Below are 22,380 nucleotides of genomic sequence, written 5' to 3'. Positions count from 1 at the left end.
ATTCCTTGGTTTGTAGGCACATTCAATTACACGGCGCGTGCAATATACAAGCCCCGAATTTGGCCTGCGTTCTGCGAGGTATCCCAGTGCCTGTGATTACCCCTTCTTTCGCGCTGCTTGCTAACGGTAGTTATTTAATTTTGAATAGTGAGGCTTGCTGTGGGATGTTAGTGGGAATCCCATACATAGTAACTGTCTCGCAGAAAGTTGTCTGCTGCAATAATGTTCTCTTTCCACCCCCGCATGGGCGGCTGGATGTTTCTATCTGGCCTTCGATTCCAACCTTGAAAGCAGAGTTCAACAAGTTGAGCAGAATAAGAGCCTTATTGTCCCAAAAAGAGGTGTCTTTGACTTCCTCTCGTGAAACATTCGACCTTCACGTTGCTAATACGCGCACAGAGGTACAGGCGCTTCTGAATACTGACCTCCCCCTACATTTCGGCTCTTTAATAAAAACTATTTTCAATGCCTCGTCCACGACCGGCCTGGCTCATTTTTTTAAACTTGTGGGCTCGGGTCTCGTGACCTCTTTCCAAACTATTTTTGGTGTGGTTCCGGGCTTTTTTCATTCCCTTTTCTCGAGCATCTTTGGAGGTGTTCCGCTATTTCTGGCGCTAGTGGCAGGTGTGCTGCTTTTCCTTTTCATACTACGAAATGGCTGCTCCATCTGTGCCACTCGTGCACCTGTCCCGCCTGCAGCTTCTTCGGGATAGGATGCTTGACTTTTATGGAACTCTGCCGTTGGCGACATTAAGCCTGGCGTATGGATTGTCCTTCCGGTATTGCTACTTCACCTGCGTACAGCCTGTGCTACACTGCCTGGACTGCCCCTTTGAATGGCCTTTGGATTTGTGCTTGACCAGCCTGGTGTCTCCGGTGCCGGATTTCGATCGACTAATGAGGCCCTTAGTGTCTCACGAGTTGACCTGTTCTGGTGTCCGGATAATGGCTTGTGGAGCAGCACATGGGATCCTGGGTAATTGGGACATCTCTACAGCTGCCTACAACTTCTTGGCTATGAGCTATTTGGAGGAACATTCCGGGTGCCCTCTGATCGTGCTGGAAGCTCCGCTGATTGAAGAACACGTGTGTTCCTTCTCGTTGATGGATTGGATGGCTGAGACTTTCGCTGGCCCTGCAAATGATTTTTTGTTGGAAGCGGTTGCCACATATGCTGCCTATACATTCATGGATTGACTGAACTATCGTCCTTGGCGCCTGTCGCTCCTGGACAGCACCCTGCCGCGGCATATACACTTTTTGCTTTCTCCCTGATGGTTGTTTTTTTTTTTTTTTTTTTTTTTAATTGATTATGTTTTTTTTTTTTTCCCGGACTCCACAGTTTCCCCTGTTGCTTTTCAATTTTTTTCGTTTCAGACTTTAACTCATTCTGAACCTTTGAATTGGTTACGCCTTGTTCTGCTCTGACGAAACTGAACTCTGCGTTCTCTCTTTTCTTGCCTACTAAATAGTGCTTCGATCAAGGGGGCGTGTAGTGAGTTCTCTCTGAATACGTACAGGCATTGTTAAGTTAGCATAACCACGTTAGATGTTAGAAAGCCATCTTTTTGCTTTTGCACTCGGCACTGCGTTTACATGTTATTTCTTAAAACAGACTGTTGACTCGAGACTTGCTTCACACAAGCGCGATCTGTTGTTACTATCCCAAGCTCTGCGCAGCGACCTTGGTCTGTACATGGTGTGACAAACAGTCTGGGGTATTACACAATGCATGTTTTTCACTCTAGGTTGATCGGCCCACTATTTAGCCATAACACACGCGCAGCTGCAAATGCCTGAAAATTAGTGCTTTTAGTATCACAGACATCATGTTTATTATTCAGACCGAAGACGAGCCTTCCTGCGAGAAGTCTCCTGATGCTCCTGTGATGTGATTTCACTAAGCTGATCTTTGAGGTATGGGGTCCCCTATTCAAGCCTAAGAGACCTTCTATTAGCATAATAATAATATTAGCTTCTTAGTAAAGGGAAGGTGGTAGTATCCACTGTCATTATAATATGATCACCCCTTTTATATTCTATGGTATTGTAACTATGTTGCTGGTTTTGATATTAATCATTTGTCTGCTTGTATTAGCCAAAGTACTGCATCTTAGGACACGTGGTCTATAAAAATAAACCCCTTTTATTTACAACGTGTCTCTGTTGATTATTGTTGTGGACTGATGTGAGAATAATATACGAACAGGTATTTCCGATTCCCACCATTCCTGAGTATGTACTGAGTCGCTTGTTCTGGGTTGTCTACACATTGGGACCGCCGAGCTAAATCTCGGATAACGAATGGGACACTTATGCTAGCCGGATACTGGGTTCTGGGTTCTGAGGTGAGTTTCTGGTACACCACAATTCACTGAGGTCCTGGGGTTCTTCGCATAGTTCTGTGTATCAGCAGAATCCCTGCAACAAAGCTTCTGGCTAAGGATCTGTGAAATCTGGTGGTGATTACAAGACATCATAATCTTATAAATGTTTATTTTCTCAGCCCCTCCGATTTTATGGCCATTAATTTTTCAGTTCAGATGCAGTATCAGTAACACACTTCCACACTCTCTAAAGTGGCCTGCTCCAGGACTGTGGCCCACTGGTAACTGCAAACTTTTCACTACCCCTAGGAACACAGAACAAGAACACTTCATTATTTCTTTTCACACTAACATCTGATGAGCATTAAGATTAGCTGAAATACTATGGTTCAGATTTACTAACATTTTTAACTGAGTTTGCGTAATAAAAGTGATGAAAACCGGTGCAAACTGTTGGAATGGGATTGCCCTGGCAGCGCAAAAACAGGAAAGAAGCCTAAAGTAACCCAAAACAGCACTATGTGCTACTTTGCTTTATTTTGCTGCAAATGACATACCATGGGTGGTACATGGGCATTCCATGCAACCGCCCTTGGCTTTTGATTCGGAGCCCTATTTACTGAAAAGGTAGGCAGGGCTCTGCAGAAAAAAACAATGCTTCCTCGAATCAGCTGTTTCTTTTCTCCAACCAAAAATATGTCTAGGAATAGTATTTTGTATCGAAAGGGTACCCTTCCTGTACAAAACTATTGCTAGGCATCACACACACTCCTTTCCATTATGGTTCAAGGGTGTGTGCATGGCATTCCAACTTTGTTTGCTGTGCCGCATTGCATCAAAGAGAGAGCAGAACTTGGCCATCTCTACTATTCTATGATGCTGTTTCTTTCTCCCTATCTTGGCTACAGTGGTTCACAAGGAACTTATTTGAATATATATTTTTCGAATTATTCTAAAGGAAAGACTAATTAACACAAATATCATAGTCCAAGAATAAGCATATATGCATTTATTAAAACATCCACATAATCAGCTATTGTGCAGTGCTCAGAAGCAAGCACACAGTAAGTAAGGTGAGTGAAAAGAAGTGCACAGTGTGTAAAAAAGACATGCACACACTAATGTTTATTGGTGCCTCTATCAAGTTCTGAGCACTTCTTCCAAAGGTATGTTATCAAACACAAACCGCATATTTGGCATAAGTGCCAAGACTCTTTGTAGTGCTCCAGATTTGTATCTGCAAATAAATAAGAAAACTCTTAATAACTTACTGATTTCTTCCTGTTATAGATGCTGATGAAACAATGGAGGTGTTTGTTGGAGATGTGAATACATACCAGCTGCAGAATCTGGTGCCTGGAACTACCTATGATTTGCAAGTGTATGCACAGTATGAAACAGGAATAAGTGGACCACTGGTCGGTGAAGGCACCACATGTAAGTTACACTAATCTTTTTAGAACAAAATGCACTATGATGTACCTAGGTGCAGCAGCGCCTCTAATGTATTATGATGAACACTATTGTAAGCACCGTCCTCTAGTGGTACATCCCCTTTTTTACTAGACGGTTAAAGCTATTCTCAAAGAAGTGTCAGTTTGAGACAATAATAGTTGTTCCTATTTTGTACTTATTGCTTCTGTGTGGCACAAACAGGAGACAGTGTTTCACTTTCACAGTAAAACTGTGGATGAGTAGAGGTGAAGGCTTGAACGCATTGACTTTTTGCCTCACTTATATCTAACTTATCATGAATATACACTCTATCGGGGTACACATATGTATAACTATGACAGGCGACCTCTCTCAGGAAAAACCAGAGGGAAGCTCTTGCTAATTCTCTAACTTTTGAGCTACCCAGGTACTAGCATTACAAAGACACCCTCATGGTTACTGGCAACAAATCTGCAGTTCCTAGAATCCACCGCTCTCTCCTCGACATCTCAGTACAGTCACTCAATAGCAGCTCCCTGACCTTCTTCTTAGTCTCAATCCAGCACTGAGATTCCAATGATTCCATCACAGGAGGCTTCAGCTTTGGCATAACAGCACATGTATGTGACCTTTGACACAGACGGATAAACAGTGAGAAATCCCTGTGAAAATGTAATTCTTAACCTGTACACTAACAATTCTCACTGTGAATTCTGCCCAGGCACTGAAAACATAATACAGTTCAACATCATTATTAACCCCTTTCATGCGGCGCGGATTCCCCCGCGGTGCTGACCGTTTCTTGCGCGGGCGTGGTCATGACGGAACGGTTCCGTCATGAGCACAGCTCAACCGACGCTCATGACGGAACCGTTCTGTCATGAGCACCGAAGGGGTTAAGCCTGGGCAGAGTTCGCAGAGTTCAGCTACACGGAAATTCGCGAAGTGCAAAAAAAAACTCCGCCGTGCTATGCAGAGCTCGGCAAGCGGCGGAGTGCATTAGATAAATGCCATTTGGTTTTCAATGCACGGTGCTTGTCCTCACTGTGCAATCATCGCTAATGGCACCATGCACAGCGCAAGCGGGCGCTGCTTCCTTTCTGCCGCTCAAGTAGATTTTTACTCGAGCAACAGCTTTCTCAACGTGAACGGATGGTTTCTCAATGTGAGCGGTCGCGAGCATACACGATCATTCACAATGAGAAATCTGACGGCCCACGTTGAGAAATCTCGCCGGGAGGTTAATTTTCCACGCTCACGCTCGTCAACTTGATGCGAACGAGGAAAAATCTCCACAAGAGTTGGATTTTCCCTGCTCGTGCTCGCCAACTTGACATTGATGAACTTGAGCGGGGGAAAAAATTCCGCTCTGCTAGATTTTGGGACCTCCGCGAGCTCTGTGTAATGTGGAGTGTGGAAAACTCAGCAAACTCCCCGAGCGGAGCGGAGTTCACTGCCCAGACGTAATCATCCTCACTGCTAAACAGGCACTCCTAAGCATACAGTTCAATATTTGCTGTACTGATTCACAAGTTCTTACACTACCAAACACTCACATACCTGCAGCGGAAAATCAAGCCCCATGTACCGATAATGTAACCTAATGTATGCAAACTCACCACTAAAGAAGCCTTCGGCAGACCCTTTGGTGGCCTCCAATTATAGGCTGATATCATTACTTCCCTTTTTTCCAAAGTTTTGGAAGAATATGTGAACTTAGTCACCACCGAATATGTGGAAGCCAACCATGTACTCCATCAGAGTCAGTCTGGCTTCAGAATGAATTTTAGTACAGAAACAGCCCTATTGGAAGTCTCCGAAGTTATTAAAGAGACACTAGATAAAGGGGGAAAAGTTGTGTTGATACTATTGGACCTCTCTGCGGCCTTTGATACCATGTCCCATGACCGGCTCTTACAGAGGCTCCAGGAGTGTGGCGTTGGTGGCACGGTATTCAAGTGGTTCTCTTCCTTTCTAAGCGACCAACAGCAAACAATTTGGTCCCCTACCTTTGCGGCTCCCATCCCCCCATGAAGGTAGGGGTCCCTCAGGGACCAATCCTGAGCCCCACACTTTTTAATGTTTACAGGACTCCACTTGCGCTTTTAGCTGAGGCTCACAGCGCTAAAATAGTATCATATGCTAATGATGCGCAATTGCTGTTCACCTGTGACAAGGGAGCTGATTTTAGAGGTGCGAGTTTAACATCTGCTTGTCGGAGGTGTTCTCTTGGCTAAGGCGGAACCAATTAAAGTGCAACCCGGAGAAATTGGAGATCATTTTCTTTGGTCCCTCACCATGTGAAGCATGGCGCCAGTGGTAGCCTCAGGATATGTCCCCCCCTGCAGCCTCAGTAAGCACTGTGAAAAATGTAGGAGTCAAGCTAGATGCTAACTTATCTATGAAGGCTCATATCCAAACAGTTGCCGGTACCTGTTTTGGCCTGTTAAAATGTTAAAGAAGTTTCTTCCCCTGCTGCCAATTAAGTACAGGAAGACTGTAGTCCAAGCCCTAATTTTATCAAGGCTGGACTACGTCAACGTGTTGTACCTGGGCCTACCAGATTATCTATTAAACCATCTGCAGGTGGTCCAGAATGCGGCGGCCAGAGCAATTCTCATGGTAGGACCCAGAGCGCAAATGTCTATCCATCTGAAGTCCCTGCACTGGCTGCCGGTCCAGAAGAGGATTTATTTTAAAGTTCTGACCCTGGCTTTCAGGGCCCTACATGATACTGGAGCCTTAGATTAGGAAAAGAATTCAGCACTACGTGCCGCGAAGAGCCCTGAGGTCTTCGTCCCAGCTTCTGAAGACCACCCCTAAGTTTCCCGCTCCCGACTGGGTGGTCGCTCCTTTCAAGTCCTGGCCTCCCGTTTATGGAACTGTCTTCCATTGTCTCTGAGGCAGTTGCAAGATCTGCTTACTTTCAGGAAGCAGCTCAAAACTTGGCTTTTCCTACAATTGTATTGTCTTCTGCTGCCTTCTGTTTTAGTGCTGATGTCTGTCTCAAGGTCTTTTAGTGCTGGGACACTCTGTGGATTAGCCGTGCGCTTTATAAGTAGCTATTTACATTACAAAATGCAGATGTGGTGATGCAAGAAAGAAGTCCTTGAAGAAGATGGACATTCACTGTTGCTCAGTATTGAATGCCCAGCACTTCCCATCTGGACAGAACCCTGCCTCTCTCAGTTCCAGAAATAACTGAAAATATGATTTCTACATAGAGCAAAGAGAGAAACTGTAACAAGTGATCTGATGGTTACACAGACGTAATAAGGAATTTATTTGCCAAGGAGCCAACACGAGCCTAACCATTCATTTACATAGCTCAAAAATTGAAAAAAACATTGGATCCAAAGCAATACAGTAAGTCATGGAGAATAGGCTGACCGCTTATTCAGATGGTGTCACCCTCACCTACTGGAGGTAACAAATGTTTTAAGACCACACAGGTAAAACAATCATAAGTAATACATACATATAATGACATAATATTAGTCCTGGATTGGAATTTAACAATGTCCTGGTGGAATTTGTAGAAATTGTTTAACTTCACTATGCTGGAATTCTTCAACATTTCTACCAATAAAAAGGAAATTCTGTTGAAGTAATAGGTTTTGCCCACTCCTTGCACACCTAGATTTTCCGATACAATTATTGTATCAGTATTTTTTATCTACAAGATACGTAGTAACAATGTTGAACTTTAGGAAGATTTAATGTAATCTTTACTCATTAACAAAAGAGCACCATTTCAGGCTTCATTCCATTTTAGATATCCGAAAGAATTTTTAATCAATTTCTGAAGAATATGTGACTGGATACGCCAGTCAAGTTACATTTGATCAGCAAGTTGTGGAACTCACTCATCAGTTCCTTGCTTCTAAAAAGCAAATTTCCAGAGATTCTAAATATTACACTGAAGAAAATTAGCTTTACAAAAGTAGATATTCCACAACTTTTTGAAACTGAATCTAAAAACCTGAATTCATTCACAGATCTACTGATACAATACACCATGTCAACTGCCTAGCTAAAACTTCAGTTAACTGGATTCTCTCAATCTCCTGCACAGTTTGTAAAATCACAGTTTTTTAAACTAGACGCTCACTTAAATATGAGCCTTATGTTCAAAGCCATTTTGCAGTTGCAAAGGCTCTTATTTGCCAAATGGGAGCATTTGTGATAGCTAACTGAGCTTTTGGGTGTGTTCAAAACCCCAATTGTGATTTGGTAAATTGTTACTGAATTGCAAAACAGGTTTGCGACTACACAAATCGCAAATTGAAGTGAGGCGTCTTTAAGGAATCCCTTCCAATTTGCGATTTCTTATGGTATGTAACAATGGTTTGCGATCACAATTGTGGTCGCCATTCATTGATAGGTTACCAACACCCTGAAGGACCCGTTCCCCTTTGTCAATGTTGTAAAAACATTTTTCGGGAGTGGGCAGAAGACCCTGAGATAACTGCTTACTTGAAAAAAGGTTTTTAAAACTTAGTTTTTTTCTTTCTTTAAGGTACTCTGTTTTCCTTTAAGGAAAGCAGGATATATAAAAAAAAATAAAGATTGCTTTATTTAAAAGCAATCACAGACATGGTGGTCTGACCCAAGCGGGTCACCATCCCGGTGATGGCAAAGATTTGTGGTGCGTCACTATATATGACCTACCCAATGCATGTTAATAAGGTTGGTCAAATGCGACCCTTTCCCTTTACAAATCAAAATTTTGCAAGCCAACATGTTTGAACATGTCGGTTCACAAAAAAATGCATTTGGGAACAGTTGGTGCGCGAATTGCAACCACTTTTAACAAATGCATTATACGAATATAAGGCTCTGTAAGGTTTAAAAACAACTGCTAATATCCTCGGCTTAAAGGTTTCTTAAAATCTTCTAGAATTGGATTCAAATCAAAAATAAGGACTGCATTTTTAAGTGCCCTCTTCTAGCATCATCACCTTGAATCTTGAGTTACATAATATGTGATACGACACAACAAAGCAAATTGAATTTAATTTCTGGTAAAGCTGTTACTAGCTGCTAATAATGTATTTTCTTGAAGACTGAATTGACAAAAAACAAAAAGAAATAGAATTTAACTCACTATCTTACACCTATAATGCCTTTTGTGGAATTAAGATAGATTTCCATTATAATTTTGGTATACATACACAATTTGTAGATATCCAGTAGTCAAATGTAAAAAAATTGTGGTTAGGAAAATGCAATTAGTGTACATATCTATGTACAAAATTGTAACACAAATGTGCATTTGCACCTGCAAGCATTTTATATTTTTCCCGGTGGATTAACCCCTTCCTCCACACACCCTTCAATTTTGTGACTTTTCCTTCTCCCATTATACCCCTGAAAATATTTTTTGCCCTGTTTCTTGACAGGCATATTTAGAGTGTGGAACTGCCTAAAAATATATTTTGTGAATGCACACAAATGTTCAAAGGTTTGTATAGACACTAACCTTTAATGGTAGACCCACCCAGGAAGGCCCAACTTTTATACAGAGAAACTCCATTATACTGTCATAAATTCATTCAGAACAAATTCCGTCTGTGTGGGCATATTACTGCCATTAGGGATCCTGCAAATCAGAAATTATATGTTTCCATCTCAAATTAACTTTTTTGCACACCTACAGTGAACTAAGTTTGCAAACATTTCTAAAAATCACGCCCAATGCTCTTGTCTAGTTTCCAAAGAGGAATTGCAGTGTAAGATCCACACTGTGCTACATGGCATAAGAGAATTTATGTATTTACACTAGTTTCACAGTAGTGGTTGTAATTTTGTTTCTTGCAGTGTACCTAAATGTGACAGATCTGGCAACATACCAGGTTGCGTGGGATTCATTCTGTGCCCGATGGAAGCCACATAGTGCAGCAACGTCATACAGAGTGAAACTGGATCCTGTAGATGGTAAAACAAGTTATTTTCAGTAGTGCATGTAGAGAATATCTATTAGGGTCACATATTTATTTGTCTGTTAGATTGCAATCCCCACTGTAGGAATGTGAAGCAGTTACTTCACCTGCTGGATTTCTTTTCAAAACAACTGCGATGCCCTGTATAAATTTCCCTTCTAACCCTGCCTTTTGTTGACGAATGTCAGGGTCACAGTTTTTTACACATCTACTCTTGCAAGCACTACCAAATCTGTTAGCTTATATGTTTTAATGAAGAGTAGTTTTTCAATAAACCTGTAGTTGGGGAGCTACACAAATTGAACTGCATTCTCCTCAATGTGCGCTCCCTACACAGGCACACCATAGAAATCTGGGACCTCCTCAACACCCACACGCCCTACGTGGCCTTCCTCACAGATACCTGGACCAACTCCGTGCCTGACATCACAGTCGCTATTCCTGACCAATACAAGATCCTGAGAAAAGACTGCCGCACCCGCCCAGGAGGAGGCATCATCATTGTCCACAAAAGCTCCCTCTGCATGACAACCACTGACCCGGACGATGCTACTACCACCATTGAACATCTCCACTTCCAGATCCAGACCAACCCCAAAAGAACTCTCAGGGGATCCCTCATCTGCAGGCCACCTGGCCACCAAGCTCCCTTCACCGACACCATCGCAGACCTCATCGCACTCCACGCCCTCGCCTCCACAGACGACATACTACTCGGAGACCTAAACTTGCACCTGGACAACCACAACGACCCCAACTCCACCGCCCTCCTAGAGAATCTTGCCAAAATAGGATTGAAACAGCTTGCCACTGCCCCCACGCACACAGCGGGACATACACTCGACCCCATCTTCACAGGAGGAAACTGCACCTCCTATAGCCACACCACAGAACTTATTTTAATGGACCACCACTACATCCATTTCTCCTTCAGAAAACCTACCGTACACAAGCACGTGCATCGTCCCCTGCAGAAGCTGGAATAAAGTCACCGACGAACAGCTCACCGCCACCCTCACCAGCACCCCACCTCCATCGACGCCGGACGCTAACACCGCGCCACGCAACCTCTACTACTGGATCACCAACTGCGCAGACACTTTCGATCCCCTCAAGAAAGCCACAGGATGACACATCAAGAAGGCAAGCTGGTTCACCCCGGCACTCCAAGAATCCAAGCAATCCTGCTGACGACTCGAAAAGCAGGGAGGAAGAGCAAAGCCCCAGAAACACACCCCCCCCCCACAGAACAGCCACTACAGCACACCACCAACTCATCAACGCCACAAATAAGAACTTCCTCCAAGACAGAATAATCACCAACGCCCACAACTCCAAATAACTTTTCTCCATCATCCAGGAATTTGCAAAACCTGCAGCAAAACTAAAGATGCCCCTTCCTCCCTCCCTCCCTCCCTCCCAAGACTTCTGCAACAGACTCAGCACCTTTTTTCACCTCAAGATTAAGATGCTCTATGACAACTTCGACAACCAGGACTTCTGCATCGCTTCAGCACCCACCCCCAGCAACACCTCCCAACAGACCCTACTCACTTGAACCCCCCCTCATGACAGAAGACACCTTAAAGACCATGAAGAACATCCACTCCGGATCACCCTCAGACCCCTGTCTCACCCACATCTTCCAAAGAGCCACCACCGCCATCGCATCCGAACTATGTCAAACTATCAACTGCTCCCTCGAGACCACCACATTCCCCAATGACTGGGAACATGCCAAACTCAACCCCTTTCTGAAGAAACCCTCCGCAGACCCGAGGGACCTCAAGAATTTCAGGCCCATCTCACTGCTTCAATTTGCAGCCAAAGTCATTGAAAAGGTCATCAGCACCCAGCTAGCAAACTTCATCAAAGTCAACAATGTCCTGGACATATCCCAATCTGGATTCTGCAGCAACTACAGCACCAAGACTGCCCTACTCGCCACCACTGACGACATCCGCACCCTCCTCAACCATAGCCAAATGGCAGCCCTCATCCTCCTGGACTTCTCAGCTGCCTTCGACACTGTCTCCCACCGCACACTAGTCACCAGGCTCCATGACGCCGGCATCCGAGGAAAGGCCCTCAACTGGATACGCTCATTTCTCACAGGCAGAACTCAGTGAGTCAGGCTCTCACCCTACCTTTCAGAACCCACAAAAACCAGAGGTTTAGTACCTTTCAGGGATCCTCTTCAACATTGACATGACCCCCCTCGCAGCCATCGTCAGAAACCACATGCTCAACATCATCTCCTACGCCGAAGACACCCAGCTCATCCTCTTCCACACCAAGGAACCCAACATCACCAGGCACAACTTCCAAGAAGGGATGATAGCCATCGCTACCTGGATGAAGGACAGCTGCCTGAAACTCAACTCAGAGAAAACTGAAGTCCTCATCTTTGGCTCCACCCCATCAGCATGGGACGACACCTGGTGGCCCCCGCCCTCGGAACCCCCCCCACCCCAACGGACCATGCACAAAACCTCAGCATTATAATGGATTCATCACTCACCATGAACCGCCAGATCAATGCTGTATCCTCGGCCTGCTTTAATACCCTTTGCTTACTCCGGAAAACGTTCAGATGGATCACCTACGAATCCATAAGAATGGTCACAAGAGCCCTCATCACTAGCAGATTGGACTGCGGCAACGCCCTCAACATATGGAATCAACAAAAATCTCCTCCCCAAGCTACAGACTGTCCAGACGCCCCACCAAGACGCAGCCAGACTGATCCTAGACATACCCCACAACCACATCACCCAACACCTCCGCGACCTCCACTGGCTCCCCATCAAAAGAAGAATAACCTTCAAGCTCCTCACGCACCATACAAGTCCCTCCACAACATCGGGCCAGCATACCTAAACAACCGCCTCTCCAGCCACGCACTCAAGAGAAACCGCCGATCAGCCTTCCTCTCTCTGGCCGCCATGCATCTACAAGACCAGAATGGGGGAAAGTCCTTCTCCTACCTAGCAGCCAAGATATGGAACGACCTACCCCTCCACCTCTGGCAAAACCCTACACTACTCCAGTTCAGAAAGGACCTCAAGACCTGGCTCTTCAGATGACCACAGCACCCTACGGAGCATCCTCCCACTCACATTGCACCTTGAGACCCTCACTGGTGAGTAGCTGCGCTATACAAACCCCTGATTGATTGATTATTGAGAATGAAATAAATAGGGTAATGTAGAGAGCAGAGTGGTGTTGCACCAATCTCTGGGCACTGGGGCCTGTCGGGAAATCCCAAAGCTCTGTACTGGAAAACTCCCCACTTTCACTTACAGGAAGTCAATTTCAATATTGTGCAGCTGTTAAAATGTTATTGTTGCCATTCTGTACTCTAAGTTTCACCTTCAAGAAAATATGTGCATTTTGTTTACGTGGTCCTGACTGTAATTTGTTAATTAACATGATATATTTTATTGAAATCAGAATCCAGGCATGCACTGTGTATTAGATAATGTTTATAGTGTTGACAATATGCCTATGTAGATATAGCTATAGGTAGTAAATTGATCATAGAAATAAGTACACACAGTTTCCTGTACATGCAGTACATGTGGCCCACTCAGTGTGTAATTGTGTGCAGCAATTTTAGAAGTTAGAGACAAATCGATTCCGCCTACATCAAAACGTGTAATTTGTATTTTGATTCTGTAGGATCTCGAGGACAGGAAGTGACAGTCGCTGAGTCACAATCTTCATACTGCTTCCAGGGCTTGAATCCGGATACAGAATACACAGTCACAGTCTTTGTTCAGACTCCTAACCTGGAAGGACATGGAGTGTCAAAGAATGAACGCACATGTAAGTGAACACGGCATTGATACTAACACACACAGTATGTGTAGGCTAAATTGTCTTTCACAAAGCTATGGAAAGATTGATGTCTTTTACTAGATAAATTGACATATATCCCCCAATAGTGCCACATCTCAATATTGTTACTGACTCCCAATGTAATGGCAATGCTTCACCTCCCTTATGAATAGGATTATATGCTGCCCTCTCCTCCTACTTGGCTTGGCACCATGTGGGTGGCTAAAACTGGCATGCTACCTGGGATAACTTGAGGTGGCAGGAAATTCCATAAGATGGACTCTTCCTGTGGAACTCTGTCAGCTTTTAACTCCCTAAAATCCCTGAGAATTTTTTTTCCGCTACAAATTTGAGTATCTACGGGCCATAGATATTATTGATTTTTACTGTCCAAATCGAAGGGACTAGCACTAAGCACAGTGGGTTGGTTTGTTCAGTTACATATGCAAATTCGAGATCGACCAATGCTTTGTACGTGGGCCAAATCACAAATAAACAATTAACAGATGTCCAAAAGCCCGTAGTTCATCTTTAGAACATGCTAGAACCTGAACCTTGATCAACGCCTTCAGTGTTTCTCTTTATTGCATGGGGCCCAGTTAAATCACCTTCTTGATTTTAAATCCTTATGTTTATCTTTATATTTCAGTGGTCAAACCAACTGAACCACCAACCAAACCTCCGGCCCCACCTGCACCTCCTACAGTTCCACCTGCACGGGATGGTAAGTGATGAACAGTTCAAAGATCTGTGGAAATGTATGCTCACGGATGTAACTAACTAATAATATATCACTTTGTTAATATTCCAGTTTTTAACCAAAGTAATTTTATGCAGAAGGGGCAGAACATGGGTTCTCCACCGCTGAGGTCGCTATTGGGAGTGTATGAAACAACCACAAAAGTACATGTATACCCATAAATGTGCATACCCACAAAGTTTCAACTTTGGTGCTAGGCAGATTCCTTTCCTAAGCTAATTTCCACCACATGTGCACTATTGTATATGTTCAGCGAACATCCAGAACTTCTATAGAGTTGTAAGGTGAAGGATTTCTCCACTGGATAATGGCTAATGGTTGCATCGTGTGCTCCATCCAATTGTCCATTCTGTAGTTTGTATAGAGGACCGGAAGAGCCCACATAAATTGACAGCATGCATAGATGTTCCGTTCTTGCTGTATTCTCAGAGTCAAAACTGAAATCAAAGGGGTAAACCTGTGCTGAGTAGATTTCTGAATTTTAGTAATAGCGATTTAGCTGCAATATTTGCATCTGAGAAAAATACACAACTTAATGATGGAGTGATAGTATAAAGCAGGATGATGTCTGTTTTCCCAACCAGGCATTACTATTTCACTCATAACTTATTATTTCAATTGGTAGTCAAGCACATTTTAGATGGATTATTTCTTTAAGCAGCATTAGTCATAACTCAAATACACTCCTCTGTATCCCTCTTGTATAGAATGTATTCTTTTTGGTGAATGAAATGATTTCAAATATCTTTTTTACAAAGGGCTTGATATAGAATTGGATGGCAATGGAAAATTCTCCAATTTGTAGATGGCATTCCAAATCCTCCATAGGAGAATCCTCGTAGTGAAAAAGAGGGATTTCTTCTAACATACTATCCCTATACTGGAAAAATTACACCAGCAGATTGTCAAAAAGCCGTAGAATCCTTCTAAGTGTATTTATCACTTCCTATACAAATTAGAAAATGTAATGTTGATGGCTGTAGTTTAATCTTTGACCATGCTGGGCCTGATTCACAAAGGTCAATTTACACTTTCTTGTAGTATCTTTATGACTGCTGAGTCTCCGCACATATAAAGATAGGACAGTCCCATCTTTTTAATGTTTAGAGGCTCTGCAGTTGTAAAGATACTACTCGTAAAATGCCTTTGTGAATAGCAAACAGTCATAAATGTACACAAAAGTGTATGTTTCCGCTTGTGAATCCGGCCCTAAGTGTGTAAACTTCAAATGCACAACTGTAAAAAGTTCTGTTTTTGGAAGGTAATCATTGAGATGGTTTCATGTGCCAGGAAATGAATAGCTTGTGTGAAGTCCAAGAAACACTGTTTTCTTTGCAAAAACCTTACGTAGCCAGCTGAAAAGACTCATTCATTCTCTGTCAAATGCATGCATTCACACAATTTCATTGTTCCTCTTCAGTGTGCAAAGGTGCTAAAGCAGACATTGTGTTCCTCATTGATGGATCCTGGAGCATTGGTGATGATAGCTTCAACAAAGTGCGCCAGTTTGTTTTCAATACCATTGGAGCCTTCGATGTGATCAATCCGGCTGGAATTCAGGTGGGTCAAGTTATTGATTCAAAATTGACCTTTGAAAAACTTTGAAGCCACAAATTACACATTGATATTTTCCTAAAATATGATTTCCATGTCGCTTTATGCACCAGTAGGACTTGAAATACTTGCTTTCTATTTTTACTACCCCTCTTTATTGCATTTGGGTTCACAAAGGCTGCAGTTTTCCCTTCCAGCACTTTGCTATTTTCAGATTTGCTAGAAAAGTATTAAAGCATTCAGGCTGTTCTTCATAAAGTTCAAGATCTAATAGTATTTTTTCACAAGCTCTTCCCTCAGTGCATGCTGCCTTCAGTCCACCTGCTTTGTGTATTCCATGTCAAGAATGTTTCTACCCATGCCGCACAATCCTGGGAGAGCAGGAATGTCACCATTATTTCCATTACCAGGCAAAAGTGAAAAACCTGGTGTCTGGTTCGACTGAGCACTGCTGCCTCACTGCAACCACACAAATTACAGAATGCCTGCTAAGAAGGTTGTCTCGCTCCCTCCAATAAAAAACTAACTCAGACTGACCACAATATTCCAGTTAGACCACTGCAATATGCAAAATCCTGACTCAGGAGACCGCGTTTTGCCTGAACCTAAAGTACCTGCAGCATCTTCTTCAAGGAACTCAACAACAGCACCTCAGCATATGGGGCAGACAATTAAGATGTTTGGGGAGCTTCTCCAGACATGCATCAACAGACTAGTATTCAAGAACTGCAGGTAGGAACGGACCAGATGCCAAGCCTTCTCATGCAGTCCTCTGAGATTAATAAACCACGTATCAATTAAAATATGGCAGGCATAATGCCTCCTCTGCTTCAGGAAAGTGCCCAGAGCCTTATTCTTAGGTAAGACCTCTTTGCTGGCTCAGTTCTTAGTTATCAAATGCATCTGAACAGTATCCTCTCCTGGCTTCCCCCTGCAATCCCTTCGGGCCCTTTGCACTTGTAGCCCCACAACCCACAGACCACCACCCTTAACTGTATCCTACCCTCCCAAATCAACCATTCAGTATCCAGTCCTCTACTCATGCATTTTCACCCCACTCCATGGTGTTTTTTAACATTCTGCTGATTGTATCACCGTTTATGGTTTAAAAGTGCTCATCCATACATTAATACATACATCTAGACACCAAGTTGAGTGCAACAGAATTCTTCATTGAGAGTTAAATAAGATCCCCACGTGTTTCTAGAGCTTGACAGTTTTTGCCATTTTATTTATTATTCCTCTATAAAAACAGATGCCCACCAGATGGCATCTTGTGCAAGAAGTCCTATGAACATTCGTGGGGGCTGGGGAAGAGGAGGCAAGTAAAAGGAAAACAATCTTATTGCCGAAAAATGCCTTTCGAGTCCTTCGTAGTTGAACTAGTCTACTGTAGAGGACAGTGCCAACGGAAGAGCATTCCAGAGTTGAAGGGAAAACCGTCCAAAAATCTTACAGGCACAAGGAGCACATTCAATATGAGTCACTTGTAAAAGAAATAGTGCAGCAGATCTGAAGGACCTAGTTGTGAGGTAAGGCCCATCAACTCAGTACGGCATGCAGGATCCCCGCCATTGCAAGGCCTCAAACGAGATATTCTCTTTCATCAGGAGTCAGTACAGTGCCCATTGAGCTGAAGAAATATAACCGAATTTGCACAAGCCACATATCATTCTAGCAGACTGCAATTCCACCATCATGCAGGAAGTGATTCCAAGGAACATGGCAGTACAGCTTGCTAGAGGTGAGAGTCCACAGGCGCCCACCACTGGGGCATGAACAGAACAGGGTAGGAAGGAACGAACCTAACAAGAGGTCTGACGGTAGCAAGGCTGACAAACATACATTTTGCCCCAGGCATGCACTTGGTCGAACAAGATCCCAAAACCTAGCTGAGCAGTAGGAGTTATTGTTTTCAGCACCGTGGGCTTCTGATTTATACCTGTTAAATGTCTATTGCTGGATCTTACAGAGAAGGCCCCCTGGCTTGCTGACACCCTCCGAGGAATGGGGATTGAGTTTCACTTGATGCTCATGGTTATCAGAATAAAATGTACTTTTGAGATTAAAGAGTGGCCAACTCCCCCAAAGGCAGCACGACTCGCTCCTAGAAACAACTGTGTAATCTCCGTCCCTGGTATATTTGTATTTTTTATGCCTAGAAACCTCTATTATCTCGCATGGAAATAGCACATTATTTTGTTTTTTTATCAAATTGCGACGGGAGCATGTGATAAAGAGTGCCCAGTGACACTGTCACCCTTCACCTCTGCTAATGTGCGCCTGCGTGCCAGACGTGAGCATGCGCAACAGGCTGAGCAAGCGCCGCAAAAGAACATAGCAAAGGAAAAGGGTCACACTCTAAGGACAATCCTCCACCGAAAAGGATCTACAGTGACGTCCCTGCTCTGTTTACATGTTGACATGAGAGACTGGTTTGTAGTCATGCCTTTCCTGCGTGTGCGCGAATCTGCACTGCTAATTCCAGGGCTCGAGGCCGTGGGGCGCTCACGGACAGTAATTCCCCTTAGCCTCTTTAATGGTGCTTTCCTTGTGCATGGTGCCCTGACACTAATTGGTGTGCAATTATCTCCTAGCATCAAGATTACCAGAGTCACTTGTAACACGAGCATTTTTGTTTCGCAAAGTAATTGGAAGCATGCGACTAACCCGCATTATCTCTGTATTTTACAGGTTTCTTTTGTGCAGTTCAGCGATGATGCGCAAACTGAGTTTAAACTCAACACTTATGCTGACAAAGCCTTGGCCCTGGGGGCCCTTCAGGACATTCGCTACAAAGGAGGAAACACTAAAACAGGCACGTGGCCATTCTGGTATTTTATCTAAGTCAGTCTAAGTTCAAGAGTGTTGCTGCTTTAGCCCTGCGACCTTCTAAAACGCGGGGACACACCTTGCAGCAGTGCTGCAGATACCCTGTGGCTGATTTGACTTAAATAGCATATCCACTATGTGGAACATTTGTGTACGTAACACGGGTGGGGGATGTTATGTACTCTTCCAGACTGCAATACATCCCGGTATACCGTGTAATTTAAAGACTTAAGGGGCAGATTTATGACGTCTGGCGCATCTCTGCTAATCAGCAGAGATGCGCCAGAAGAGTTGCGACACATCTGCCCACCCGTGCGCCACCATTGATGCGCCGCATTTACAATGCGGCGCACCGTGGCACTCGGATGGGCAGATGCGTGACGCATCTCCTGTCGGAAAGGCGGCGCATTGCTGGAGTTGCGTCGCAAGCGCGACGCAGCTCCAGCAAGGCTCGGGGGTGCCCTATCCCTTACATGCTGCGTCAATCCTTACGCCTGCTTCAAGCAGGCGCAGGGTTTTGACGCAGCATGGCCTTAAAAGTGACTGAGTGGAATCTTGTAGATTTCACTCAGCCACTTTTAGGAGGCGTTCCTGCGCCGGAACGCCCCCCCCCGCTCCAGAACGCCTACATGTGGCGCAGGGCTTTACAACGTGACGCATCTGCCAGATGCGTCACGTTGTAAATACCCCGCAGCATGGCACAGGATTTGCGCCGCCGCTGCGTCACAAAAGTGACGCAACGGCGGCGTAAATGAGGCGCAAGGGGCTCATAAATCTGCCCCAGAGTGTACAGGAGAATGTGCTGTCTGACTGTAGTAGAAATTAAAACTGAGATAGTGAGAATTTTGGACAACGATTTGCTCTGGAAATTTCTTCCAGAACATTTTTCAGCACCTCCAAGTCTTTGAGTTGCGAGAAAACCAGAGTAGAGTTTCAATCTCAGTTGGAGTTACCTTGATACAACACCACAGTGGCAGCTCACAGATGAGGCAATCAGTAAACATTCATAAATTGTGGGAGTAGAAACTCAGGTACCAGGAACACACCAAGTCATAAGGGACATAATCTGAAAAATGTAAACTCACTGGCATTAGGACAAGAACCGCCTGACTCCCTAAGTCAGACAAACAAGAACCAGCTGGGGCCGGCACCGGTAAGCGTGGTGGGGTGGGAGCGGGGTAGGTCGACAGACGACAGAATAGGTATATTTAAATAAATAAATAATACCTATTCTGTCGTCTGTCAGCCTCGCCTCCTGCCGCGACCTGCCACGCCTCACCTGTGCTGGCTGCCGCTCACTAGTACTAGAATACTTTTAGAAAAAGCAGTAATTGGTGCAGAATGAATCTGAAACCGTGAGCCATATGCACGGGAAGAGACCATGATTGGGCAACAATAAGGTGTTGAGAAATTGGACCAAATACATTCTTGATCTCGAGACTGTGTAGCACTAGGGCATAGGGCCATGCATCAAAGCCAGTAGGGAGCCAGACAGAGCCACATTTGTGAATGCAATGTGCTCATAGCTTTGTACAAGGATTTTTGGGATGTAATGGATTATTCTCAACTTTTCTTCTACCCTCCACTCACCATCACTCGCATAATACTAGTTAAAACATACAGGGGCCAGCAACTCCTGGAAAACAAGCTGTTTCAGTGACAAGGCTGAGTTGCACAATGCTTTTAAGAAACCAGTTGACGTTAACATGATCGCTGTAATCCTCCTTTACTTCAAATAACGCATTCGTATCACAACTCATCAAAAAGGCCAAGGTTGGAGGTATGTTACAAGACTGGACCACCTATGGAGGCAACCATGGGGATAGCTCTATGCGTGTAGATAATAATTTGTGGACTGGGTGCACAGAGAGAACCTGATAATAATAACACGGTATTTGTAAAGCGCAAACAAATCACCCCTAAGGGTCTCAAGGCACTGGGGGTCATCGGGAAGATTAAGCAAACTATTGCCCAGAGTCACATGGTGCTGGGCTGAGCTGCTGCTGGAGCCGGGGATCGAACCGTGAGCCCCATGCTCCAGAGTCAGCTGCCCTGGCCACTGCGCCACACCTCTCCCCTTAGACGTTGACAAAGACATAAATTAAAGCAAGTTAACTAGACATGGACTAGGGATAGACAATCATCTTCCTGTTGGAATCTGGAAATTTAGTTATACAGTATTCTATTTTCATACTGAAACTGTACATCACAGATTCTAACAGGTGGGGATGGGCATAGCATGTCAGAGGGTTGGCAGAAACCAGTCCAGAAAAGGTAGAGACAACCAAGTTTTAAGACCTCCAGAACAATGCTCAGTATCACCAGATTATTATCGAAATCGAAATCATAGGATAGGGATCATTTAATCCGACAGACCCACATGGCTATTTTATGGCTCAAATATGTAGACTTGATTAGAGTACTGGAGTAATTAGCACTTAATGAATATTCTTCTTTGTTTTTAACTTTTTCAGTGGTCCCATTGTATCAGATGCACGTACAGTGTAACTCACTATATAATTTTTCATGGGAAGTGTATCTATAGATACACATGCTGTGCATACTCCTGCCATCTAGTGTGGGGCTCGGACACATGCTGTCCATACTCCTGCCATGTAGTGCTGGGCTTGGACCTGTGCAATTTGTTTCCCTTCAAAGAAGTCTTTTCTAGTCACAAGGTACTGTTACTCCACCTATTGCTGATAAGGCACATGCACATAGGCATTGGCTCCATTGTTAGATTGTTTTTTCCCTGACATGTTCCTTTGAGCTCCAGTTTGACTCCACATGGTGTTCTCTCCGGTCTGTTCTGTACCATCTACCTCATTGTTTGAAGAAACAGTGCATCTTTGTTGGTTTCTTGCATTCAAGTCATCTTCCTTTGCTTCCGCGGTTGACTAGTTTGCTGCCCTATATGAGGCCTGGTCCCTTCTGGCCTCCTTCCATTTTTCAACATTGGAGAATGTGCCCATAATGGAAAGGACACCATTTCGATACTCCCTGAAGTGTAAAGAAAAGTACCCCAGGACAGCCCTACATCACTTTAGCAACTTTTGTCTGTACCCAGAGCATCATGAGGGCTCTTGCGAAGCATGCCTTGCCTTCTAAAATAAAAAAGCTCTTTGATATCAATAGTATCACCACCTTGCGTCTGCATCCATGGTGCAACAACGTTTGGTAGGCACACCGGACCTGTTTGGAGAACAGGAGACCGAGCAACAGCTGTCGGCTTCCTGGGTAGAGATCCAGCTTTCAGAGCTGGAAGAAGACTCAGCATCAGACATCAATAACCTTAGAGACGTCTAGCATCCTTCTACTGCTGCAGTGAGTACAGTTGCTCTGACTTCCATCTCCCAACAATACTTGGAAGTTGAGCATCACCCTTAAGAGGTTCGATCATGGAGCTCAGAGGTGAGCTATGAGCCTTTTTTCTGCCACTACCACACAGCAATGGTCGGCAACGAGATACTGATTCAGAGCCGAAGGAAGAAAACTGCTCTGCATCAAAGCATTGCTCCAAGACATGCTCTTCCAGCTCAGCAGGCTCTTTGGCTTCAAACTCAAAACCACCCTCTAAGCCTATCTCTGCACTAAAGACTTTGAAGCCGAAATCCAGCTTGGCACCGACAATCCATAAGACTCATTTGACTCTGGGAAGTAGACATCCCATTCACCATCCTCCATCGCTTCT

The 22,380-nt window shown here is 44.2% G+C and overlaps 1 protein-coding gene across 2 annotated transcripts in view; it reads left to right on the top strand.

Moving 5' to 3' along the window:
* The window catches only part of COL12A1 (collagen type XII alpha 1 chain), a 344,609-nt gene that overhangs the window by 250,583 nt on the left and 71,646 nt on the right, over positions 1–22,380 (top strand). For both annotated transcript variants that reach the window (XM_085610958.1, XM_085610959.1), the window contains exons 40-45: positions 3,618–3,764; positions 9,582–9,698; positions 13,385–13,531; positions 14,193–14,267; positions 15,724–15,863; positions 18,552–18,675. In XM_085610958.1, coding sequence (XP_085467084.1) covers positions 3,618–3,764; positions 9,582–9,698; positions 13,385–13,531; positions 14,193–14,267; positions 15,724–15,863; positions 18,552–18,675 — 750 coding nt within the window. The remainder of the gene's footprint in view (positions 1–3,617; positions 3,765–9,581; positions 9,699–13,384; positions 13,532–14,192; positions 14,268–15,723; positions 15,864–18,551; positions 18,676–22,380) is intronic.

Source organism: Triturus cristatus, chromosome 6 (assembly GCF_964204655.1).
Source record: "Triturus cristatus chromosome 6, aTriCri1.1, whole genome shotgun sequence".
Classification (NCBI taxonomy): domain Eukaryota; kingdom Metazoa; phylum Chordata; class Amphibia; order Caudata; family Salamandridae; genus Triturus; species Triturus cristatus.
The sequence above is the reverse complement of the archived record's forward strand: the minus strand, read 5'-3'. Positions and strand labels throughout refer to the sequence as shown.